We start from the raw sequence: 27,915 nt of genomic DNA on the forward strand, positions 1-27,915 counted from the left end.
TTGCAGCTTGACTTCCTGCATGTTTTTAAATAAGCTACAGCAAAAGTGAAGATGCTCAGTCTCCAAAGTAGACAAATCCTACTGGGACATCAAGGAGAAAGTGTATGCTAACATGTGCGAGGGATCCACTAAAGTCTCAGATTGTATCAATAAGTAAACAGACAGCTTTGCAACTCTTACCAGCAGAGAAGAATGATGTACACTTCAACAGCAATACAGCATCTGTTATGCACTATCAACTAAGGAAAAGACTAGGCAGTTCTGGCGAGGGAGAGTAAGGTCAGTAGCTGAAGAGATTCAACAGCTCTTGCTTCAGAGAACAAGCACAGCCATGTGTCAATTCATTCACGAATTCAGACACCAATTTGGGCTAAGCCTGTCTTTAATTTATAACTTTCTGCATTTTGACAGCCCTCTGGGACTGTTAATTCATTTGGTGTCTGTAGAGTATGTATCAAAGGATGGAAAAAACCAGCCCAAATATATTACCCAGGCAGCAAAACAGAGAGAAGACACCTTTGGCAGGAAGGCTTTTTTTTTACCAATGAAAAGACTTACTTTTCTTTAACCTAAAGTAGTTAGATGTAAGGTTCAAAGGTGATTTTTCATTATAAAGCACTATTTCCAACCCAACAACTCCTCAAAAGATTAACCTCTCATATGCAAATTTCACAGACCTGCACTTTCTTCAAAGACACTCATTTCTTGGGATGCTTGATCAAATTGCTTCTGACCTTTTCTAGTATGCTGAGAAGCAGTGAGGAAAGCAAGAGGGAGAATGATGGTAGGGGAGGGGTATGGAGAACAGGAAAAATCCTCAGAGAAGAAGAATTCTTGTTAGCCTATTCTTGAGCAGCTCCACAATCAAAAGGAAGTAGAAATTGGCATGGAAATATTTCTGCCTGAAGGATTTCAAAGAATAATCCTGGAAGGGTTCCTTGGGCATGGCTGGACTCCAGTGGGAATTAGTTTTCATTTGACCCAATTATACATGTTTAAAAAGCACATGCTGAGTATGCCTGTGGGGTTTTCTGTTAAGCTCATTAAAGAGTTGATTTTGTCCTGCACCGAGTGCTCTACCTCAGTCCTAAAAAATGCTTCCTAAAACCATGAGACTCATAAAAGGCCACAGGACACTGCATATTCCTTAAAATTAAGCAGGTGCCTTTGTGCTTTGCTGGATTAGACTTGACCTGTGGTTTTCCATGAATTCAACCTTTGGTCCCAGAGTGGCTTTCTAACAGAGATCCTGATTCTCTGAAATTTTGCAAATGTGGCATTTTGCAAATGTTTGCAAATATTAAGTTATCTTAACAAACTTTGCAGACCCATTCAAAATAATCCAGAGTTGGTCTCAAGCTATATACTAATAATGATGATGATGATGATAATAGTAATAACAACAACAATAACACCGCCCCAAGTGTGTTGAAACAGACATATTATGAAAAAAAAAATTAACCAAGAGAAAGATCTGCTTCAATTTAAGTTCAGTATAAAAACCTTCAGTACAGAGAAGACAGAACCAGAAACCATTGCCTTCCTCAACAGGAAACATTCTGGTTTATTCAGAAAATAACATGCCCTTTATAGTGCTTTTTAGAAGGAAAAAAAATTGTGAAAATGAATGGTTGGATTCACAAAACTGGCGGTGCATTTAGTTTTATGTAACAGCTCAGAGGTGAGAGCATTCACCAAGGATAGAAGAAAACTAGGCTTAATGGCCCTAAAGATTCAAATTTTTATCTCCAAACTGCTTGTAAAGTACAATATACTGAGGCTACCCTGTTTTTTGGAATGGACTTCTTTTAGCATTTTCTTCTATGCAAAAATAATTAACCATGCATTGGAGCAAGAAGTGGAATTAAAGCACTCTCCCTGCCAACTCAGCATTCTCACCAGTACCTTCACAAGACTGCAAGAAGCATGACTAAGTGCATCGGCCTCAAAACACTCTCTAGCTTGTTAGAAAACGAAGTTTCTTAAGGAACGGAAAGCCCTCTGACCCGAAAGGATGGACTTGCATCTGCCTCTCCTATTTTCTCCATGAGCACTTAAGCTAGAAGTCTTCCACAGACAGGATAGGATCCAGACAGTGATTTCTTGCAATATCTCCTCGCCTCCCCCTTGCTGTTTCCTCATTGAACATTATTAGAAAATATAGGTTTACATGAGAAAATGATTAAGTAATTACCTCGCATCCCTTTCCCCAAACATACTTATATTATAAAAGATGTTGCCAAGCCCAACTATATATGAAGAATAATTGCAGTTAAAAGAATGTAATTTAAATTATAGTATAAGCAGACTGACCTTAACAGACCAGAGACAAACTCTATTTCCCTGGGGGAAGAAGGAAGTTGAATCACACAAAGGGTTAATGCAAGACTGCAGATAATTTAGATACCTATTTATTTACCTTATTCTCTAAATTACAGCTAAGGAGTACTGCATTCAGCATATGTATGAATAGTAAAATCAGGTTCATCATTAGCTGCCTCAGCTTCAGGAAAGAACATGTCTAATAAGGTTACTTGCAAAATTATTAGTGCAAACGATTTACTGAGAATGTGTGTAAGAGGTCCAATTCAGACACCCCATGACAATGGAAACAGGGAAACATAGCACAAGAAAATTAAAATCCTACAAATGTTTCTAAACTTGCATACAAATTACCATATTCCATTATAATGCATTATTTGAGAAGTGTTGTCACAGTGTTATTAAATATATTGTAATGCAAATGCAGCGAAGAGCAGAGACAGGATTTCTCTGCAAAAACTGATGAGATGTAATTTCAGATTTTTGCACACTTTCTCTTTCCTCCTTAATGTTCTCCTAGAGGGTACTTTCTCTTTGACTCTATACAGTCCTTTACTCTCTATTGATCCATGGTAAGGCACAGCCTACGAAGTTCAAGTTCAACATAAACCATTCACACTGGAACCCTGCAACTCTCGGAAAGCACAATAAATACAGAAACTGCTACTGGACCCCACACTGCTGCAACAGGAAGAGTTTACAAGCCATCTGCTAAGCAGATTTGTAATGCATTTTCACATTTTCATCTGGGGGTGAGGGAGGCAGGGCAGAAAGCCATGGCTACATGAATGAAACACTAGTGGCCACACAAACTACTCCTCTGTTGGCAACAGCTGCCACTAAAGGAGAAGCTGGAGTAAGAACAGACCCATTGGGTAAATCCACTTGGCTGCAAGCACCAAAAGATCCAAATCCTCTGTGAACCATGAAAGAGACAAAAAATGTTTGATAGAAATATAATTCGAGAAAATAAAAGCCCCACTCAGCTTAGCAATGAAATATATTGGTTATTTGACCTGTTGGAGGAATAAATCTCCAGCATGCACCAATTACATCCAGACTGTGATGTGAAAAATCTCCCAAAACGGTTCCTGAGGAAGCAACATAACCTTTAACACGAAAAAATTTACTGTATGCTGGGACATTGCATTTCAAGGGTCACTGTTGTTGCAGTTTAATTGCTTGCCCTGTAAGTACTGCCCAGACATTCTGTTACACTGATGTACTATTCTACTCCATGAACTGAGGTCCTGCCAAGCTTAGAGCAATCTTTTAGAAGTCAGCCATTAGATTTCTTCCTCAGGATGCCTTTGAAAGGAATGATGTAAGACTGAACACAAAAACTGGGCATTAAAGAGTGGGAGCACTCTGAAAAATGCACTACAACATGAATCCACTCATAGAGAATTTTAGAAAAACTTCTGCAAAAAATGGGATTTTGTCTTGGTTATCTCTTTGTAAAGGAGTAGTAGAAAGTGCAAGAAACATGAAAGGTGAAGGAAAAATGAAGGTTCTTTAGTGACGTATGGAAATCAGTGGACAGCAGGCAAACATTCTACCTCTCCCATCAGTTACATGGACCATCAAGGTCTGCAAAGTCCTGCCATTATTCTCTAGTTGTGTCAGCTCAGGGAAGTGATGGAGAGCTGGTAAACAAGAGCTAGATAAACAAACAAACCCATATAGTGAAGCCTTGCTAATGCCATTACTGTCTTCATCATTTTTCTAGTGGTCACTCTGAAGATTTTCTCTCTCTTTGCTCTACCTCCTGCTTCATTTCACCTGTTCCCACTCCATGAAGACCTGTTCCTATGGGTGCCATGAGCAAATCCTGCCCAATACATCACCTACAGGCAGGCAAACAAGGAGCTCTCTAGCCAGTGCAATCATGCAATGCATCACCTTGCACAGCATCTCTCTTCCTCTGGACTTCTGTAAACTTTCTGGAGAAGAGATCTTCATTCATTTGTCACGTCCAATACTGAAAGAGAGAATGAGAAGATCTAAAGAGGCAACTTCCATCTAGCTTCCTGACAGTCACAGAAATAATGAACAGTAGTAAAGCTGATTCATGGCAGGAGATGCAGAGCAGAGGCTCATACAATTATTGTGTAAACCTTGTCTGAAGACAAGAATGCAGAACTGTGTCTGCAAAGCCCTGAGATGAAACCTGTTCACTGGTTTGAAACGTGTCCACAGAGGTATTGTTTTGCTCCCAGAAGTTACAAAGGAGAAAGAAGCAGGGAAGAAACAGAAAACCACATAAAGAAAATCCAGAAGGGGAAAGAAAATTCCCCATAGACGTTTCCTCAGGATTTTTGCAGCTACCGTCTGGCTTGAAAGGAAGGGTTTAATTCCGCAATTTCACAAGTATGACACATTTTATAAGTAGGAACAGGAAGGGGAGGTAGTTTGGCATCAGGGTAAGAATTTAGGCAAGTATGCTGTTAGTCCATGAGCCAGACACAGAATTAACATCTCATGAATAAATCATGCCATACAGACTGACAATCTGACAAAGCTAACCTGAGCTACACCAAGAAATCAAGTTTCTAGAACTACCTAGTCCTTTGTCTTAATCAGTGCCTGTGTCTGGCACCTCTTCATCCCTGACACAGTTTGTTTATGCAGTTATGGTCTCGGGGCCCACACTGGTGAAGCACAGGTGACACTCATTTTGAAACAAGCAAAAATCCTGCAGCATGGGCTGTCTGAACACATTTGGTTGGTGTCTGCGTCAGAGATGGTTGTGCTCTGATAGGAAAGATCTAAAAAGGCACGGGGTCACTGGGGAGTGAAGTATCTGAGTGAGACAGACAAGCAAAGTCCTTACATTACTACTTGTCCTTGAATTAAGCCTAGCCTGAGAAGAGGAGTCGTGTACTAGGGATTAGATTCACTAGAAGTAAGAACCATTACAGTTCCTTCATTAAAGGGATCAGGCAGCACCTGTGACCAGCACTGGAGCATATCAATTCTGCATTTCCACGCCTGTGGCACCAGAGGAAAAAACAATGTTATGGCTACAACTGAATCATACTCTTTTGATTATTCACTCACAACAACCCTAGGGCACAATAAAAAATTGTGGCTTCCACGGTCTGCTGTCTCTCATAAGGGCTGAAATTTCAGACAGCTATGACTTGAGTTCAGATGCATTGCTAAGGCATCACTTGTGCATTGCTGTCAGCATGGGGAGGGGAAGAAGAAGAAAGGAAGTGAAAAGGGTTTCACACTTGGGCTTTGTGAGGTAAAGGCAGAGGAGATATTCTAACATGTGCATCACAGAGCTACACTATATGACAGTACATACAGGTCCTTGGGGAAAAACACTTCCCCAAACACCTGGAAAAAATGTTGCTCTAGGACCCTTCGCAGAGATGAAGGCTCAGAGGAGAAAAGCTAGAATAAGCCCAGTATTCAAGGTGACAAAAAGTTCAGGTGTCTCTTTACACAGCCAGAGAGGTTTTCTTTCATCACTGCAAGTGACATTACACCACTGGGGACAAAATCACTCTGCAGACTCATTGTTGTGTTCCCCGATCTGGCATCATGCGCCTTTGCACTGGACAACAGTAAATCTCAAGCAGACCTATGCAAGAAACTTTCAGCCCATAATTTGATACATCTGGTTTTCCTCCTCTTTTCTCCAAGCACAACCTGTCAGGAGGCTGGCTGCAAAAATCTTGATCTGCTTTAAAGTAGTTGTGAATGCTTTCCACAGCCTGTTGTTCTATATGCAAGCACTGTGCCAGTGTGGTGGGTTTCAAACTATACCCTGCAGAGGGGTGGGACATTTGTCTTGTGACTGTCCATCTTTAGAGTCGCTGGCAGCAGAAGGGTGATGCTGAAGAGAAAAAGGAACTTGTGGCTTCCAAGAGGAGTAGAGCTGGGCCTTAACTTCCTGCAAGAGTTCCAGGACAAGACTCAATCATAATAATGATTATCCAAGATACAGCACCTTTGACTGTGCTTTTACTCTTCTGGAAAGGTTGTCTGAGTTCACCTTTCTGTTAGCTGAAGTTTTATTAGACAGATGCAACTGTGTATTCCTTGAGCTGCCCATGACACAGCCACCCCTTCCCAAGCACATCTTTCCTGCTGCGCTTCTACAGCAGGTTCCCAACAACGCCTTCTTGAGAAGACATGCCCCAATATCATGTTTTCCTAAGTTTAGAACAGTGGCACAAGAGATTATCACAGTTTAGTAGGATGTGGAGTTTGGGGTGGGGGAGGGAAGTGACAGATGAAAGAAAAGGTTCAGGATGTGGATGCAATTTCCAGTATGAAAACAAATAACGTTCTGAACTTAACAATTCAATTCACTCTTCAAAACTTATGCTCCTTGAACATTCAACTCAAAGATTACCTTTTGTGGGTAGGAAGGCTGGCAAAGCTTGAGTGCTGTGAAACCCTCCAAATGCCAATGGGAATGACAAAATCACTCTTAAATTAGAATGTGCGCTCATGCAATGTGGCTCATGCCACAAAATAATGGAGGAATATAATTGTTCTCATACTCCCTGCTTTGTACCTCTTAAAATAGGAGGAAAGTGGTCTTTGCTGAAGAGATGGGGGTTGCACAAAGTTCATACAATAAAGCAAATTCTAGGCACTCAGCCTTCTATCTTAAAGCAACTTGCTATTATTAAGCAATGACTAGAGCACCTTGGTATTATTAAGCAATAACTCCTTGAAAATACAGCATCCAAAGTGAAAAACAAATAGCTCAGAAATGCAAGGCATCCAGGAGTCAATTTTTCTAAGTAACAGAGAAACAGAATCCACCTACATTTCTGACATCTTCCATTAATAAGTTTTCTAGATGAGCAATTCATGACACTGAAGAAATGAGAGCATTAGAATGTGAAATGAAGGGTGATGGATGGAAACCGTAGCAAAGAAAATGGTAAATCATGATCTGAGCTATAGATGTGCAATTCTGGAGAACGTGGCTTTTTCTGACTCCACCAGATTGTGTTAGACCGCAGCTTTCCAATTACATCCCTCTGTATCTTCTGCTGTGAAATTAAACCAGGGGTGTAGTCCCCATGAATGAACTATAACCAAGAAGGAACTAAGAAGTCCTAAATATGCTACTGTATAAATCAACACGGAGCACACATCTACAATACTACGCACAATTATGATTTTTCCACCTTGAAAAGAACATAATAGAACTAGATAAAATAATGTTGCAATTCTGTTGGTTGAGAGTTACAAAGCAGCTTCCAGATGAGAATGAAATAAATAGTTTAGATCTCTGCAGCTTGGAAAAGATATGACTGAGGATGAATATGATAAAAAGCTTTAAAACTATGAATGGTGTACAGAATTTAAATAAGGGATGATTATTCATTATTTTTTATACCACACAAACCAGGAGGTAGCCAGTAAAATGATCAAGCAGCAGGTTTAAAACAAATGAAAGAAAGGATTTTTTTAGATAACACACACTTGAACTGTGGAATTAGACCATGGATTTCTCTGGAGGTCAAAAGCATAAATGGCTCCAAATGTACTTAGATAAATTCACTGAGGACAGGTCTATCAGTGACTATCAGACAGGATGGTTCAGATGGAGTATTTGGCTCAGAAAATGCCTAAAATGCTGATTGCTAGAAGTTAGAGAGATATATATTGGGGAATATTCACCCCAAAACTCCTCTAGCAGTGGAGTGGAAAACACACAATAACACTTAAAAGTCTCAAAAACATCTCACTCTGAAGGCAAGCCTGACCACTGACCCAGGCAGATTCACCATGGCCTGTGGAATGGCATGCCTAGTATCACAGATCACCTTGGGAGTGCCAACTGCAAAGAGATTTCAGAATAGGATGAATCAATTTCACGGGATTACAGAACAAAGGCAATTATTTGGATTATGCAATTGAGAAGAAAAACAGGTGCAGTAATTCTGAAGGAGCTCTGCCATACACTTTCATTGCCTCCTTGAATCTTGGGAAGTGTCTATTTTGTGCAGTCTTCTGGGGAAATGAGGAAAAATAACAAAGTGCATTAATATCTACTTGAAAGTTAATTCTGAATTTCTGCTCTGGATTCTGTCCAGTGCTTCCTCTTGCATCAAGGCATAGAGGACAAACCCAGCATCACTTCACTACTGAGTATTATTTCAGAGAACTAAGATGGAGATGCTTCCTAAGCACTGGCACAGAGGGCTTGAATCCACAATGCAATATGGTGTCTCATGCATTCAAATCATGACTTAGAAGTACAGTCTCACTAAATGTCTAGAATTGTTTTTTTCTTAGGGCAAGGACATCTGATGATATCAAAGGCATTGATACTGCCTTTCTTATCCCTTACCCACTCTTTAATACAGGTAAGTACACTATCCTGCAGCCATAGTTAAGTGACACACAGGAGGAAGGCAAAGGTAACAACCCTAAATGCATCTGTGGGCAAGCTCACTTTTGGTTGCTGGAAGAGACCTTTTAGATGCAGCCATTTCTTATGATTTACTACATGCTTGGATTATCACAGATTAAGTTGCTTCCCTAGACAACAAAATCCTCTTTTTGATCTCACAGTGTCGTACAAATCACCAAGCATAAAACATATTCATGCTATAATGATTTTCTGATAATCTCATGACCTCTAACAGGGTGCACAATGCAGCCAGATATGGTACACATCACATTAATATTGCTGACAACTCACTTGACAACAGGGAGTTTACACATCATCACCTTTTTCCTACAATACAAGTGAAATATCCCATGTTCATCTGAAAGTTTTTCTCAGCTGTTCGAAGCATTTTGGGGTTGACTATGTTACACTTAAGTGTTTCACCAGTACTATCACAGAATCAGAGAAAAATTCATATACCATTGCACTTGCAATTTTCAACTTGTCTTTGGCAGCACACAGAGACCAAACATCATACACAGACCAGACAGGTGTTCCATGCAGAACCCTGCTTGCCCAAGGGACAGCCCCGTAAAAAGTCATCTGTGTGAAGCATCAGAGTAACAACTCAATTATTTGAGCAATGTGAGGAGACTATACTGTTACTTAATATACACGTGCATTACTTTCCTGATGCAACTTGCCATTGAGCTATCTTTGGTTTTCTCATTTCACTTCCTACATTCAAAATGTCACCAGCCATCACTTCCCAATAGTCATGTCACACTGAAAAAGGCCAGTGACTCCCAGACACTAATTTTTTTTCCGGCACATTAGGTATGTATGAAATCCTTTCAGGCCCAGTGTCTCTGACGACAACGTTGTTCAGGTCTCCATGGCCTCCCTGAAAGGCCCCTAGGACTTCTGTGCCACATCATGGTTCTCAGTCTCTGCAAGATGGGGTTGTTGCCATCTAGAACTTCATCTCCTCAAGGCCAGTATCTCTTTCCTACCCTTCAGTCTTCTGCACTTTGACTTCTAAAGGTGTTTGTGAATTCTTGACTAAATCTCCATCCCAAGCTCCGAAGTAACTGGGGTCCAGCACAGTCTCGCTCTAGGGGTCAGGCAGTTCAGCAGCCCAAAGAGCCAGTGCCAGGAACTCTTTTAATATTGGTATGGCCTCAGAATTCGTTTGGTGCTTTTGCCTCCTATTTCATCCTAAACTTGGATAAACAATAACCAGGGTGCCAACCTGTGATCTTTGTTCTCTCACGCACTTTCTTACTGCATTCTCACTGGATAGATTTTCCCTTTGCTTGGACTGCAAGCTCTACTGGGACAGAAACAACATCTCTCATATTCTGGGGAAAATCCAATTCATATTGCCAACAACAATAGGTTTCAGTGAAAATTCTGCACATGCAAGAACTATGGAATTAGGTACAACCTGACAATATTTGGTCCTAATAGCTGTGACATGTTTCAGAATGATCTGGTTTGGAAGAGTTACTAGAGAAGCAGAGACATCACCCACACCGTGTGATTCCATGGACTCACATCTGCATTCACTCACAAGCTTCTTGCAGACATCGTGAAAATGCTGAAACACATCTTTTCATGCCAAGATCTCTCGCCGGGGAACTGATACTGTGAATGGCATGGACAATGCTGGCTGCAAGTTAACTAGAGAATGGGCTCAAGAGAGCTGGGCTGCAGCACCATGAAAGAGAATACTATCAGGGCAGACACAAATCTGAAGCAAGGGCTCAGTTCTTTTCCTCCCAGAACTGCTCATCTTTGTGTTTTCCCAGTCAGGAAGTCAGAGTGCACTCTGAAAAGCAAAGATCAAGTGCTCATAAAAAATTGTTACATTTCAGACACATTAATTTGCAAGCATCCCCCATGTGAACAACTTCTGCTACTTAATTTTTTCTTTTAAATGTAATGAAAATAAAACTGTTGCACATTAAACCAAAAGAAGAGGCTGTGTTATCTTATTTTCTTCATTGTTGTCCCTGAAGTATCAGCCTCATCATAAACAACACTTTTGTCCTCCAGGTACACCACAAACAAATATCTGCAGACAAAACCATTTCCAGCTCTCTTTTCATGAGTGAACGTTTTTTGCACCCTGTAGTGCATTATCTCTAAAACGTCTTCCAAAGATCAAATCCATCCCACGGTTCCTATAAAAGGTCACGTTTTGCAATGTAGCCTACAGAACAATGACATTTCAAGGATCAAAGAAAAGGTTAAAATATTCCTATAAATCTATTCTTGGGATTTTTAAGTATTTTCTACGCAGAAGGAAATGTCATTTTTTCTTCAGGAGCAAGTGAGGGCTCTGTGATGGGTAATGGGTCTGTTATGTTTTATATGGTAAAAGAAAGATGCACTTCACTCCCCAACTCATGCAAATGAAACCTAATTTAATTTTAAACCTAATTTATTTATTTAGATTTAATCTAAAACTCCCACATCAAAGCAAACAGAAAAACAACAAATACTACTGGGGCCTTAATAAAAAAAAATTGCGGCAAGCCAAAATAAAACTCAGAGGAGCGGCTTCTGCATAACGTTATAAATTATGGCCTTGTAGAGCACCCCAGCCCGTGAAATCCTTTACTCAGTCAGGCTGACGCCGAGTGAATGCTGAGGATTTAATTCAGTTGCTTAATGCTCCGTAAATCTGAGCTGGCATTGAATTTTGAGATCTGGAGCTCGGTGGTTAGAATTACGGCAGTGAGGTGGAGAAGCTTTTGTGGTGAGAAAGCAGACGGTACCCTCTCTGAGCTCCCAGGAGGCCATTTCCAGGTTCTAAATGAAATGAGCTTATGGCTCCCACTCACTTCTTAATTAGCACTAAATTACACTCACACAGACGGCAGATACTGTACACAGGGGAAAGAAAGTGGCAGGCTAGAAAAAACTGGGGGATAGTGAGAAACCACACTTTCTATTCCCCCTGTTCACAGTAGCATGACTGTCTCACTGCTGCTGCTTGGGTCCCTCTGGCTCACGGTACATTCACAACTTCAGACATTCTTTATTTGAAATGATTCGTAAAAGGGAAACTGAATGGCTCAAGAATCAGAAGGAAGATATAAAACTTCATTGCTTTAGCTCGAGCTGGATTTATTCACACCAGTTCCCAGTCAGGCAAAACTCTCCACAACAAAAATCGAAGTCCTGCAGATACTAATGGGCTGCCTCATCCTTGGCAGTCTCACCAGCGCCACATGGAGGACCAAAGATCAACTCAGTCTTCAACTCCTGCAGGAGTTGAAGACTGCCCTTTGGCAGGAGAAGCACCCTGTGCATTTTAGCCTGTTTTGATGTTCACAGTTACAAAGCAGAACTGTTACAAAGCAGAACTATTTAACTTCACAGCGCTGGCATGAAAATCTTCAGGAGTAAGGTACTGAGGGCACGAACATGATAATGGCCAGAAGAGAAGCTTACCTCATACCTGACTAATGGGAATTCTTCAGAATGGAAACAACGTTCCCCCAGTTTCCCTGATGAGTCTGACATCCCTCTCTTTCCTATTTGTGGCTACAACTTAGGTAACTGGCCTCTGCTCATTCTTGTAAACATCAAAGTTGGGCTGGCACCAGTGGTTTTATGGGGCACCTTAGCAGAGTCAGGCTAAAACAACAACATTCTGATCACCCACAGCACCTCACAGACCTATCTGTAGACACCCAGCACACAGACCACAAACACTCCTGCTCAGCACAGACACAACCTCCACATGAATCTGCAGATGCTTTTGTGTTTGTTCACAGACTGTTTTTGTGAACTCCAGATGCTGCATAAAGCCATACTCAGAATAGCTGAGACCGCTGTGACCATGTTCTAATTGTGGTTCTAATCATCCGTGTTCTAATCATCTTCACACTCAGTTATTGGTTACAGCCGAGATTTCTGACTCTAGATGGAGAATCCTCATCCCAGGCATCTGGGTCTGTCACCATGCTCTTCTGCGTGGCCATATAATTTTCACAATTTATTGAACTCATTCACTGTTGTTTGCTGTTGCTTTTTGTTGGGTTGGTGGTTTTCTTATTTTTTCATATTTCCTTTCTTTCGCTGGATCTTCCTTGCTTATTAATTACCAGTCACTGAATCATGCCAGAAGACTTTCCAGACTGAACTGCTGAAGAGTTTAATTTTGTACTGCTTCCTCTTTTCTCATGTTCATATATCCTCACCACACTAATTGTGTAAATTCTGGACATCTTCAGTGTTGCACCTGACTTCCTATTTGTGTCTTTTCCAAATATTGAGGCATCCAATTCTGCTCTGTATTCTCCTTATACCAACAGTTTACATCCACTTTATAATCGAGACAGAACCCCTGCAATTCTTAAAACCCTTGTTCCCATCTCAGATCTTAGTAATCATAATCTACAGACAGGACTTAATTGAGCTCTGACTAGGAGAAAAAGGATTTTTAGCCCCAAGAGCCTCTTTGATATACGGAAATAGAGTTGTGCAATAGAGTATGTGCTTGTGCAAAAGAAGTCATTGGACCTGTAAGGACCTGTTACTTCAAGGCTCACTTGTCTTTTGTGCTGTACAGTGCTTACAAGACATGAGGACATGAACAAAAGATTCCAACCTTCAGCACAGTCCTAATAAAGACTTCCAGCTATTATGAAAATGAACAAAAAAACAACCCCAAAACCAAAACAAACAAACAACCCCCCCCCCCAAAGTTAAGAAAACGATGCTATTTCAGAATTGCCTTCATTACTTCTGCTAGATGACTTTGCTCTGTAACGCAACAATGTATTCTGTTCCACTTTCTTAAAATAAACAATTGGTCTATCGGCTGTCAACAAAGCTCCATTTTCAATCACCCAGAGAGACAAGGCGAAGAACATCTTGCAGTGCTCCTATCGCTATAAGAAGGGTTTGGGGGCACTTCAAGCTGAGAATTTCTTTTGCTTTGCCTTAGAGTGATTTGCTGCCTAAGATATGACAGATTTGTGTTGACAACTGGACCGTACGAGTTTAAGGAAATCCTAAAGCAAGAAGGGAATATTTATTGACAAGCTTATGTCTTGCTTTGGGTCCAAAATTCTCTTTCTTCTAGACCAGAGCAACTATTAAAACAATGAAAACTGGAGATGATAACACAGTGGCTAACGGGAGAGTGGATGGTGTAAGGGCAGATCACCTTGCACAACGTGATTCAGAATACTACGTGTCTGTCACAGAAAGAGTAATGATAGTTTGCTGCTTTCAACAGGACTTGTGGCATTTACTTTTTGTATTGAGTGTTACACCTTCACCTTCTGCAGAGTCAGGCTGAGCAGAGAAAAAAGCACCAACTAGGATTTCAGCAAAGAAAAAACTACCAGGGAATTTCAGCCATGAAAAAAAAAATAAATCAATCTTTCCCTTCTACTAACGAATAAACCGTAATCCTACCTGCACACAATGTAAAACATCTTTGAACCTTACAGTGCTGCCAGGATTAAAGGAGATTAATTTTTAAGAAATGGGAAAGATACTAAGATTCTTCAACATGTATAAGGCACAGGCAGCAGCTGAGCTATAGAGTTTGAGCTGAGAAGCAATCTGCATTATGTGTGTGAGGGAAGAAGGCAGTTGCTCACCTGTGCTGCCTCACAGTCTTTACAATCAACAGACATAGAAAAGACACACTGACGAAGGCAAAAATTTGCAGGGGAATTCGGAAGACAGGCTGCCCTGTCCCCTTCTTTTAGAAAACTCCAAGAATAAATCAAAGAAAGGATGAAGAGAGAACAAGCGCAGGGAGCTGTCAGCACACTGCAGTTTTTGGCTGTTCAGTTTCCACACCAGGGAATCAGGGATCCGTTTCATGCGCTGACCTGACCAAGGAAAATGACAGTGAAGGACAAGGACATGTAGGAGGGTTGCTAGCTTAGAGTTAGTAGTACCAAAGGTCTCGGAACCAGTCTGAGTAAATAAGCACAATTAGACCCCAATTACAGCCTTTATGTGCCACCACAATATAAATATTTAATAAGAAGCATGATGACTAGAAGATCATTATTAATCTGCAGCTAAGCAGTATTAGTGAAAGCAGAGCTTCTGGAGAAGACGAGCTGTTCCAAGAGGTTACACAGGAACACAAGATCATAAATTTAGAACAAAGACACCTGGAACATTTGGCCCTATAACTGCACATGCTTTTGAGGCAGAGATTCCAGGGAAAAGGCAGAAGAAACTCAGACAATGTGAAGAACAAGCCCCCAGCTGAGACCATCCTCTCCTTTTTGCTCAGACTCCAAAGAGATCGTGGCATGGGGTGCGCAGCAAGAGCTCCCTGGAGAGCATGGGTGAGAGAGGAAGGTCCAGACCTACAGGTAGGAGTGAAGGAGCTGGGAAGGTCCTCAGAAATGAGACCTAGTTGGAACCTGGAAACCCTTCAAATGCTTTTTATTCCAAGAGTTACAGGGAAGATGTAGACTTTAGCAAGACTAGTAGTTTTGGTTCAAGTGTGAAATACAACCTTTATAAGAGACACTGTAAGAAATACTAAGCTTTAAAAGATTTTTTAAAAAGGCTTTACAGAGTAAAGCAGATTCCAGCTAAAGCAATGTCCTTAAAGTGGCTAATGAAATTCTTTAAAATTCTGAGACATGAGATAAAAGACACAGGAGGACGTTGGAAACGAGAAGTTAAATTACAGAACTTCCTCAAAGCAGAGGAAATTGTTCTCTGTAGTTCAAGAGATAAAAAGCATACGGAAACTAAAATAGAGGCTTAAAAAAAGCCTTTTAAGTTGCAGTCAGTATGCTTTCAGCAAGGTACATCTTTCTCACATTTTTACTGTATGTTTGTATATAAATAAGATTCCTTAATAAAAAAGTCCCATTAGAAAACATAAACTTACAAGATTAATTTATTAGAGAAAGAGTTTATAAGAAATTCTGGGCCATTAGAAGCGTAAGTAACATGGCAAAAGACCAGCGCCAACAGCCAGATGAAGATGGCCATGTTCCCCCCCCAGCAGGTAACATTCCAGTCTGATAAGAAGAGAGTCAAGACAGAAGGCACCTTGCGTGACAAGACAGCAGCAATTCAACAAACCACGGAGCACAGAAGACAGCACGAGCTGTTGAACACAAGCACAGTGCTGCCTGCCTTCAGGCCGTGCAGATGAGATAGCATCGGGGGACACAGCACACTCGTAGGGTGCACAGATGGTACAGACAGTAATGTCTGTTAAAGGAGTTCCAAATAGATGGGCAAATGTGAGTGAAGGCACCCTTTGCTTTTATTTACAAACCAGCGAGGTGGGCTGTGAGGTGCTGCATAGTATCTTGGTTGTCATTTGTAGGACTGTACCTCAGCCCTAGGCAGGATGGTGCAGGAAACGTACTGTGCTTTCAAGGAAGCAGGAGAGGAGACAGCTCAGGTTCCCACCCTGGACCAGCTCACTGTCTTACAATGACAGGTTCCTGAAGACACACAGATTTTCAAGGGAAGGCATAGGTTGTCTGGAGATTAAAGACAAATTAAAGTCATAAAGCTTCAAGAAAGTTCACTCACTCCTTCCTTCCCTCCAAATTTTATTAGTCCCTTCAATGTGGCGGAGATGAGGCACTGTATCCTGGGCTGGGAATGTTACAGTCAGACACAGAGAAACATAGCTGCACTATCCTTCTTCACCAGAGCTCTGGCTGCCAGGCTGACAGCCAGGGAAGACAGACTGAAAAGCTGCTTGCAAAGACAACAAACACCTGACAAAAAGTCACCCCGACTGATATGGCACTGTTGCAGCACCCAGCATTCTTCTCAGTTATCAGAAGAGGTCCTTCCTGAAAAGATTTTTCACATAAGGGAAGGCATGCAGGCTCTCTTTGTTTCAGGAGGACAGAGAAAGCAAAAAGGTGAAGAAATGCATTACTGAAAAACAAGCAATTCTATTATTATGATAACACCTATAGAATAATAGAATTTTAGATTGGTTTGGGTTGGAAGGGACCTTGAAGAGCATCCAGATCTGAACCTCCTGCTGTGGGCAGGGACACCCTCCACTACATCAGGTTGCTCAAAGCTCCATCTAGTCTTGCCTTGAACACTTCCAGTGATGGGGCATCCACAACTTCTCTGGGCGACCTGTTCCAGTGCTTCACCACCCTCACAGTAAAGAACTTCTTCCTAACATCTAATCTAAACGTGCTCTCTTTCAATTTGAAGCCATTCCCCGCTGTCTTGTCACTACTGGAAGGTTGCAATAAACCTTTCTGGAGCCTTCTCTTCTCCAGGCTGAACAGCCCCACCTCTTTCAGCCTGTCTTCACAGGGGAGATGCTCCAGCCCTCTAACCATCTTCTTCACTCTCCTCTGGACTTGATCCAGCAAGTCCATGTTCTTCTTGTATTGGAGACCTCAGAAACAGACTCAGTACTTCAGGTTGGGGTCTCATGAAAATGGAGTAGAGGGGGAGAATCATCTCCCAGTGCTGTCCACACTGCTCTTGGTGCAGCCCAGGACATGGTTGGCTTTCTGGGCTGCGGGAGCACATTGCCAGGTCATGTTGAGCCTCTCATCCACCAACAGCCCCACAGTCCTCCTCCTCAGGGCTGTTCTCAATCCATTCTTTTCCCAGCCTGTGTTTGCACCTGGGATTGCCCCAAGCCAGGTGCAGAATCTGGCACTTGGCCTTGTTGAACTTCTTGAGGCTCACACAGAGTCAAGTCTCAAGCCTGCCCTGACTGGGCTGTTTTGAAGTACTCTGCAGAACATTTCATATATGTCTCTATATGATGAACTAGAAAAGCCACAACCGAAGATGGATTAAGTTGGAAAAAGATATTATCTACGATTCCACAAACACAGATCTCTTGGCAGTTATATTACAGTACTGGGGAGACACCAGGATGTGGTATGGGACCCTGCCAAAGTTGTGTAACCTGCATTTAATAGCTCAAGCTACACACATGTAGGACTGGATACAAAGTAGATATTATTGAAATCAGACACTAAAGATGAATGGAACTTTTCTAAAGAAAGATATTACACAACAGAATGATAACTCGTTCACTGGGTAAACTTGTCCTGAAGCTAAAGTAGGGATGCCTGACCCATCATAGGAAGTTAAGGGTCAATAACAAATTAATGGGATCAGTGGCCCCATTAGTCTTCCCGTAATGAACACCAGCTCAAATCAATCCTTCTTCCCAAAATACTTGAAGACATTTTATATTGGCAACAAATTTACCTTATTGAACCTAAAATCATATAAAAGTGATTTAAATGTACTGAACTCAAAACACTCCCTGAAACGCAGAAGGCACTTTGAAACAGTACCACAGCAGAAGGTAGACTGATACCGAAAATTAGTGCATTAACCTTCAGCTCCTGCAGAGCTGAGTGAGGTCACCAGGGTAATAAATTTTGGTGTTGCCCCCACAGGCTTTGGCAGATATTTGCCCGTTGCAGAAGTTACACAGTATGGCAGCATGCTGCAAATGGCATCATCTGCTCAGAAATAGCACACAGCTGGGACAGATGGGGATAGCACAAGCAAAGCTATTCTGAGTTCGCAGCCTTGGAGAAAAGGATGGATAAACAGAAATAGAATATGAAGTTTACAACAATGGAGGATTAAGAAGTGCTGGCAAATTATGGGACACGACATGCCCGTTTCCTGCTCTGACTTCCTTTCATTTTCTGGTTTGTAGTTACAATTCCAGCTTTTATCTGATCTCTTTCACACAAAAGTCTGTGAAAGCAGTAATGAAACCAGGCTTAACTGTTCGTATTACCAAACTGAAATGGCACTTTCATCAAGTCCAGCAAGCTAAAAAGACTGGCTAGCACAAATTCTCAGCTGCATTCCTACCTCTCCTGATTTCAGTGATTTCTGCAGTTAAGACACAGAATAAGATGCCAGAACAGCAACCTGGGAGTTACATGTTCAGCCTGCTCATCAAGCACAGACTGGAGGTAGATTTTGCAAATATTTTATTTCCCATGGAGGCACTTAACAGAAATAGCCAGATTCTCAGTGGGAGCTGGATATTGCCCTCATGTTAACAACTTTTGAAAAAACTTGTGAAAAGGACAGACTTTAGGGCAAATGTAATACTTCTGGAAGTCAGGTTGCCATTACCAAGACGTGACTGTTTTCCAGTGTGACAAAACATCCTGAGCACACTTAAGAGCAATGAGGATATATTTTCAATCTCAGAAAGACTCATGTCTGTGAAGACCTAGGGCTTCCTGTGTCTTGGAAAGAAAGGGAAGCATGAGTTACAGCCAGATTGTTGCTTAGGGACTGCTTTAAACTAAACCTATGTTCTCCGGAAACCAAGTACTGAGGGAATTAAACAATAAACCCAAGCAGTATTTTCTCACTTATTATTGATTTATTCCCTTGTGTTGCAGGTAGGGAAAGGAAAAAAAGGAAAAGAGGGAAAGTAAGAAATCCTGCTAAGCAAATATTCCTCCACAGTTCACATGGACTCCTCATATCTGCACTTAGGACAATACCAGCAGTCAGCACCTTGCCACAGCTGTGGTTGAGTGGTTTTAAGAGCAAAAGGAAAGCATGCATCACCTGGAGGTTTGGGATCATGTGAGAAAAGTCTCTCTGTACCACTCAGCCTCCTACCAGAGCACATTCCTCCAATGGGACCCTGCCACATTTTACAGCAGAAGAGACGATCTATTTCATTGCACATGTGCTCACACCTATACTGCTGTCAGGACTTAAACATGTTTTCCCCAGAGTGCACTTGGGTTCTGAACACACCTTGAACCTGGCAAAGCCACAGAAAGCAATGCAGCTGGTCCTCCCTCTCCACCAAAACTGACACCAACTGTGGCGTTGTTGTGTTGGATTTATGGAAAAAATAACTTTTAAGCTACTCACACCACAATGCCTTGCTCATTAGCTCTGGCTAACAGCTAGAGCTCACCTGGCAGCTGTGTTTGCCTGGACATTCCCAATTCTGTGTATTTTACACTGTGGATTTACTTCCATTATTGAATGGGGAACTTGGGTGCTGAATATAAAACTAAACCAAATATTCTTCCACAAAACAATTTGGAGGAGACTGTTGAAGGATGCTGCTACAGAAAGACCTAGGATTACACACAGACTCACATCCCACAGAGAACTATATGCTAATTCAAACGATATCTTAAGAATTTTTTACTGAGAATTTCCATTTTCCATTTAAATACATTGTGAATCTATGTTCTTTGCCAGTGAAATTGCTTAAAATGGCATGAAATTGAATGCCCTCCCAACAAACACCACCTCACAAGACTGATAAAGCAAATGCTGATATTGAGACTAGACAAGATTAAATTCTACTATTTAGAGTGTAACAGTTTGTAATTAGGGCAGCACTGGTCTTTGTTGGAAATGTAAAATGTTTTTGTATCAAATGCACTGGAAGGATCATCAAATTCTATCACTTTTTCATAGCTTTGAATAAAGATTTTATCATATACTAGGGAACTCTCTCTAATAAAAAACTTAAACTGATAAAATAAACCTATTAATATTGAATAACTCCCTACTTATCCGCAGATGCCATACAACAGCAAACCCAGGATGCTGAAAAGGACAGAATGGTTCAATGAAAGTTTCTGCTCAAACACAGCTTTGTTACAAAGTAATTGCCTTAAAGACACTGGACACCAGTGCAGCTCCTAACTGGCTCCCAAAGCCACTGCTTGCGCATTTGCTGTGCGCACCACACACAGCACACAAACAAATAGACTACAGCACTATTTGCTTTGGGATTTGCATTTCACAGTGGCAGGCAACAGGACAGGCCAAGCAAAGCATTTCCTGAATAACAATTATTTACTCCCAGACAATTAAATCACTTTGGTTTAGGTTGTATTTACATCAGGGTGGGAAGCAATATGCTGTAACTGTTCAAGAACATGGATCCTTACACGGTTGTTTCTGTTTTATAATAAACCAGAAACCGATTTAACTAATACCTGTTCAAGTAATTAATCTATTATAAAGAAAAAGTAAATCAATGCACCAAGGTTATGCATCTAAAAGAACTTTACTTTGTTTCTCTCATTTAAATTTCAAAGTTGATGTCAATGTTGTTTCATATCTACAAAGACAATTATTTCATGCACTGTCAGGTTACTTGCAAATCATCACAAATACACCAGGGTCTACCAGGATACCAATTTCAAAGTGCATTGATATTCCACAGTCTTCTTCCTTTGTAGTATCTGGATGGATTGGATTCCCTAGTCTAGCTTTCAGTTATTAAACTTTTCCTTCTTCCAGATGAAGTGAATGAATACACAATGCAGACATGTTATGTGATCCTTGGCTTTTCGAGGTTTCTGTAACTGCAGACTGTCTCTGAGCTGTGTTGCTCATTTTCATATGGACTGACTTTTGCAGTCTCACAGCTCTCCATGAAGAGATGCTCCTGTGCAGGACTGACACACTACAGTAATGCTGATGGTCTGAAGAACAGCACATTGTTATGCACTATTACTCTTCTCCTCTTTTCATACTGTATTGCTTCACAGCTGTTGCTTCACGTAACTGAAGATAAGCTGTCCGAGGTTTACATCAACCTTCATGCTGGTACAAACAAAAACTGCTTAAAATTTTCCAAGTTTAGTACTGTGTTTCAGTAAGAGCTTGTTGTTTAGCTCCTTCTGATTCTTTTGAAAATAATTAGCCACAATAAGAACCCTTGTAGTGCCCAAGAGCTGTCCTTTGTAGCTTGGACCTCTAGAAATTGAAGTTGCTTCCTAACATAATTTCAAAACCAGCATTTGTTTTAGATGTTTAAATGCATCTCTTGTGTTACGCAGTATTGTTCCACAGATTAAGACTACTTTGTCCTCTGTACAGAGAAAGTGGCAGAGGCTCTTTTCATTCAGAGTGAAGAATTTTATAATAAAGAATTCTGATACTTGATCCTTTGCTTAAATTGAATCCCCATTAGATCACCCTAAACAATTATCCATATTCCTGTTACTTTCAAACTCTAAATACAGTTACAGCATGTCTTATAAATTGCCTTGTAGCCAAGTTACACCTGTACAAGCTTTTCAATGTTTGTTCTCCTAAGTCAATCCCACACCCTCTTTAGTCATCAGTGCTGCTTCTCTGCATGGGGTATTCACTATGAATGTATAAACTGATACAGATACCAAAGACATTTTGTGTTGTCTCTTAAAGTGCAACAATTGAACTCACGGGGACACAGTACTCAAAAAGACCCATCAAGATTATTTACAAGGCACGACTGGACCACTATGGATAGCTCTGGTATACAACAATAAACGTCTGAGGCTGGTGAGCAGAAGAGGAGTGCACTGACAGCCAGGCTCTGAAATAAGGGCTTGCAGTGAAGTCAAAAGCCTGATGGTTTTTGTAAAGAGTTATGATTCTGACCATTTTTCTATTCCCCAGGCAACTGTACGCACCTGCTATCTTCAAAAAGCAATGTACTTGTTGCGTAAGCAGTTGCTGTATTGGTCCCCTACTTTCTTAGTGATCAACCTTAGAGATAAGCTTTCCATTTCAAAAAGCACAGCGAGGCTGCTGTTACAGCAGATCTTGACACACGCACAGAACCTGCTGCAAAAGTCATGTCACACCTTCCTGAACCAACAGCTCAGCACATGCTTTTACCTTCTGATGCACACATTTCATGCACAAAGATACCTCATGGACCCAACGACATTATGAAAATGACTTTGGCTTATGGTTGCCACAGATCAGACCCTACCAGGCAACCTTTAGAAATGTAAGCAAGAGAGCTCTTCCTGAAGCCCTGCATCCAATCCCACATGCCAGCAGCTGCCCTTTGCCGCAAGCAGATGGAGGGGGAACATGCACATCACGATGAACTACAGAGCAAATCCTGTTATCTGATGAGCCTTTCCCATGCAATCCTTCCCCCTCCCAGAAGACCAGAAAAATAGTGCAGACAGTTCTAAGGGAGGCCCTTTTCAGTCTAAAGAGAGCCCTTCCTCAAGTGCTGCTTCTTAACAGGTGGACAACTCCCAAAATTCAACAGTAGGAAACACTTTACCTTTAACAAGCTCCAGCCATTCTAACCAGATTGTCAATAAACAGAGCATATTGCACAGATGGACTAATAACGCAACCCTAATTCAATTGCCTACAACCATCTTCTGTGCGCACTCTATTAAAAGCAGCCATTCGGCTTGCAGCAGCTCAGAAACAAGGACAGGGTCCCCTTCTGAAGGAGAGCAGGGAGGAGCACTGACTTTGATCAGCTGGCAGCTGTGAGGCAGCTCCCTCAGCACCACACTGACAAGTTGCCCACAACCTCATGCCTGCGTGTGGTGGCCTGCAGCCACCTCAGTGGGGAAAGCAGTTTGCTCTTTATCCTTGGCTAACCTTTCAGCCATGTGGCTTTTAAGTGACTCAGCTACCTGAATGAGAAGTCTGACAGCCTCACCCACCATCCTGCATCAATATCTGTATCTGAAGAGAGAATTCAACAGCAAACACTCAAGCCCTGTTAACCTGCGTTCTCCTCCTTGCCCTGTTGTCCAAGTATCCCACACAGAATGAAGGCTCCCAAAGAAGCTGGTGTCCAGAATTATGGTCAGGTCATGATGTGGCTCACTGGTCTTTAGCTTATATTCAACTTCTGCATTGATTTCCACATGCTTGCTTTCTCTCAATGCCAGCCAGGCAGCAGTATGAGCAAGGTTTTGGTATAGGAAAGAGTGACGAAACAAAACCCGCTGGTATTATTTTTAAAGTTTGCTCTACCTCTTTTAAAGTCAGACTGCCAGAAGCCACAGGCTGATGCGTAACATTCATCATTATCTTTTGCAGACAGTACCTTTGAAGTGCACAAGATTCAAATCAGTTGCAAATAGGGGACCTGAGGCCTATTGACAGCCATGCTGCTTGGGGCCAGGAAAGTCCAAAGAGCTGGCTCATGCTTCCATCTGCTCTCCAGACTGAAGAGATGTAACACAGGCCACGAACAGTTTGGCTCTCTTTCCAAATGCCATTTCCCTGTCTGCCCTGGATTCAAGGTCGGAGCTACACAGTACCTGACAAAGTACTGGGACCACAGCACACACACACAGTGAGGACCAATAAGAAAAAGAATTTTAGAAGAGCTTTTCATGTCATTTGCTGTTCATGTTTCCTGCTTTGCTGTCAGAGCATCCCAGAGACTCCATGCTTCTTCACAGAGGAATGTATTTATGCAGAGCTATGACAATTTTTACTTCTCCCTTAACCTCCCTTCAGGAATTGTCACATGGCCTATGCAGTCTGCCCCCTTTGAGCATCCTTTCCTCCTCTCTCTGCTCTAGTGTTAGTATCCCTAGGAGAACCCATGGCTGCTGAGCACCCCTTTGAAGTTAATGTGACTGGATGGTCTGTTGTGGCCAGCTGGGATCTATCCATTCCACACTGATGGCCAAAAGCTCTCTCTAGCCCATGGCTTAGTGGGATTAGCTACTTCTTTGCTACTTTCCCTACCTCATTTTTAATATGTAATTTACTTTAGCATTACCCTGGGGCAAAAATTACTGAACATTGCCATGGATGTCATCCAGAGCAAGGGCTTGGATTTTTGCCACAGCTGTCTTCTCCTCCGACATCTTGACAAAGCTGTTGGACAAAACTGGTTGAGAGCTAGCAGCACTGTTTGCAGTTCCAAGAGCTCTTTTACAATAGCCACCCACAGGAGAAAAGGCCAGTGGATGAGTAACTGAGCAAGAAGAGATTTTTATGTTAATACAACCACGTCCACATGTTTTTAAAGCAGTATGTTCAGTAAAAAGAAAGAGGTTGTGCATTTATAACCAGTTCTTTTGAGAAAGCAGCTGCAATAGCAACGGAAAACTCAATGTAGTCAAAGAAAGCACTGTGATAATAAAAAAATTAGTTGAATCCAGTGCCTGTGATAGCCTCAATAAGCTGAGCTAGAACTAAGCATAACGTACATAGAGAGGCTGTCTCAAGTCCTGCAAGTCCCTTCCAAAGGGGGACTGAGTACTAAATACCCTGTTTTAAAGGATTAGGGCTCTCCACGACCCCACTGCTGACCTAGCAGGAAGCCTTGCTCCCTTTTTTAGCATAGAAACTAAGGAAAAGTGTAATTTCAAAACAGGTAGCATGGAAGAAGAAAGCATTTAGCATGTTCTAGGCAGAGTCTTCCCAACTCATTTCACCTGTGACCCATGTAAAATCTGAGATTCAGTGCATTAATTCACTGCAATACTTATGGACCTCAAACTGGTTAAAAATGAGCAAAGATAGAGATGTCTGACAGACAGGAATTTTGCTGACTGATCTTGCATGCAGATAATGAGCTGAAAAAAAAGTTGTTGCAAAAAGGAAAAATGTCTATCAAAGTCCAAGTATGCTAATTAGTAAGAATTTAATGGAAACTCACTTCCTGACAAACTGCATGTTAGGAAATGAGACAGACAGCTGAATATCTTAATATCAGGTCTCCCTGGGGGGAAAAATAAAATAAAAAAAAAAAGAAAAAGAATGTTTTCTTCATTAAAAATACAGAAAAGAAGTCTCATTGGAAAAGTTAGCTGGGGTTATATGAGCTCTTGGGAAATAAGGCAATGCAGCATTCATCTCAAGAATAGGGGATGATGCTTCTAACAGAGACCTGCAGCCAGGTCCATCATCCCATAATAACCCAATTAAAGAGTTATCATTCATGCAAGGGAGACAGACTAGCTGAAGAGACACAACAGATAACATGACAAGCTAGGCCAGCTGACAAGTACTCCAATGAGTCAAGTCTAAGAGAAAAGTGAAATTCTGAACACTAGTGAAGTGATTAGACAGAGCCAACTTCTGCTCCACAATGCTGACAGCACAGGTTATGCTGACTGAACTGACTGCCAGAGATGCTTTCCTTTTATTAATTTCTTCTATTGCTACGCAAAGTCCTAGGTAAAGGGCATTTGGTTCTGTGCAGAAGTAAGGAATGGGTTCTTCAGAAAGTGTGACTGACCAGGCTTCTACACTCACAGCTACAGATCACCTTGGAGCTTTGCAAGAGGAGCAAACAGCCAGATGAAAATCCCACTGCTCAAGGAACTAGCTGTATTCATACCAATAGTTCTGAATACAGGAACACTTGGCTAAGCCTACAAAGCTTTTCAACGGTACAGTCACAAAAGGTTCACTAAGTTTTAAACAGAGATTAACTTAGAAAGAAAGGAATTTTAAAAATCACCCCCATTTGCTAATTTATTGTTTGGTCATTGCAAAGTTTCACAATTCATAGACATATGGTATTAGAGACTCACAAGGTACTGTGGTTTGGGCAGCTATTCAGAAACTATCAAATTCTGCCTTGTGGACAGTGGTTATCAGAGGGAAAAGTAAAGTAAGGTAACACAAATCCAGTAATCCTCTTTCACGGCAAAGTGAAATCAATCAAATTACCTCCTGTTGGATAAGAATAAGAAGCTATTCCAGTTTGGTGGACATGGATGAACTTGATCATGAGTCAGAGCCCTCAGTTTGAATTCAATGTTGTTCCCTGAATACTAGCCTTCACTTGCCTTTACCTATAGCAGGTAGGAGGAAAGATGCTCCAGCAGCAAAACAAAAAGGGAATTTGCATTAAGTGAAGAAATCCAAACAGTAGTAGCTCTTCCCACCATGTCACTGGCCAAAGACTTTCCTAAAAGCTCAACAAGACTGACAATGCAGGTAAAGGGCAGATCCCAGAACAGCAATTGCATCATAAACTTTCTGGGGACCAGCAAGCCTTATAAGAAGCATTAGACAACATCTGCAAATTTAGACTAACAACCAACTTCATCCCTGCTACCTCCACACACCAAATATGATTGGCTAGAAGGAAGTGTAATCCTGTAACAACCAGTGTTAAGTTTCTGCTCAGTTGGACAGTTTAAAAACAGTGTTCACTTGCATATGTAAGGATGAGACCACCCTGGCTTTCATATTTAGACGACTAAATACAGTTTTCAGTCTGAGATCAAAGACAGGGGTTGAACAAGGAGGCCGTGAACACAGGGGATTAGAAAGCAGCTGTCCTGGATGTAAGGCACCAGACAGAGGGAAAACATCACCAGCAACTCAGATTAAGATGAGTACATCTAAAGTCCCAGTCACAAACATCTCCAGCTGGCTCACAGAATTAAATAGAGAACTTAATTGGCACTATAGAAGCAACTGCATTAATTCTTATTTTCAAGGACAGTGATAAACCTTCAATTTCACATATAGCAAGGATATTAACCAGAATATCTCACTGGCTTTAAAAGGGAGCCAGGACTGTGACTGCAGTGAATCCCACACCTGCCAAGGGAAAAGGAAAAACTCCTATTCTATAACTGATCACTCCTTCCTCTGAGCTCAGGAAGATTCCATTTTCTGTTTATCAATTACTATTAGTCTGTATTCACATAATCCACTCCTCCTCTCCTAATTCTGCCCTGCTATGTTGGCTACCAGCAATCCTTTTTGCAGGAGGTCAGTGCCAGGGCTGACCTGGAATCACACTGTGAGGTGCCAACACTTGGCATTGCAGTTGAACTGCTAGGACATACATGGTGGGATGGTAGATAACAGAGCTTGTTTACTCTTCCTAATGCTGCAGCAAATCTTTGGGATATCTGTACATTCTGTAACTTATGTTAACAGTACTGAAGTTACTAAGAACTAACTACAAAAGCCCAAAAACCCCCAGTACAAATCTGATGGCCTTCTGAGGCACTCAAATGACAAAACCAGAACAGTCAGTACTTGATTAAAAAAAAAAAAAAAGTCAATTTATAATTTATAAATCTTAAATTCCAGTGGTCTCTGATGTGTGACGGAACAAACATTAACACTATTACACAAATATTTAAGAAGGAAGCAAAAGTAAGAGAATACAGTTGAAACTGCAGAGAGATGCACACTGTCATAACCACATTTGCTGAAATCCAACCAGAGCACCAGGTTTCAACAGCTCAGCTTTTTTAGAAAAGGGACCAGAATAACTAAGAGGACCTCGGGATCCAACCAGATTAAGAACGGTGCTTTAAATGGAAAGGCATGAGGAATTCTGAATAGTAACATCACAGTTTTGGCAATCCTTAAATCTGAAGTCAGTTACAAATCCCTCTCCAGTACCAAAGTTCCTGGTAGTAGATGAGTGCTGGAGAGATAAAACTGTCCCTACCACATGCAGGTACTTTGCAATGTCAATGTGGCACTAATGGTAGTTCAGT

General features: G+C 41.4%; 1 protein-coding gene across 4 annotated transcripts in view; it reads right to left on the minus strand.

The window, feature by feature from the left end:
• The window catches only part of LOC121669622 (transmembrane protein 263-like), a 207,788-nt gene that overhangs the window by 31,664 nt on the left and 148,209 nt on the right, over positions 1 to 27,915 (minus strand). The window contains exon 2 of one of the 4 annotated variants that reach the window (XM_042038811.1): positions 4,225 to 4,303. The exons of the other annotated variants lie outside the window; for them this stretch is intronic. Within the exon in view, the coding sequence (XP_041894745.1) occupies positions 4,225 to 4,288 (64 nt within the window). The 5' untranslated portion in view covers positions 4,289 to 4,303. The remainder of the gene's footprint in view (positions 1 to 4,224; positions 4,304 to 27,915) is intronic. 4 annotated transcript variants of the gene reach the window in all.

The sequence above is a fragment of the Corvus kubaryi genome, unplaced genomic scaffold (genome assembly GCF_017639235.1).
Source record: "Corvus kubaryi isolate FWS band 111438036 unplaced genomic scaffold, C.kubaryi_AGA036_p1.0 37392, whole genome shotgun sequence".
NCBI lineage: Eukaryota > Metazoa > Chordata > Aves > Passeriformes > Corvidae > Corvus > Corvus kubaryi.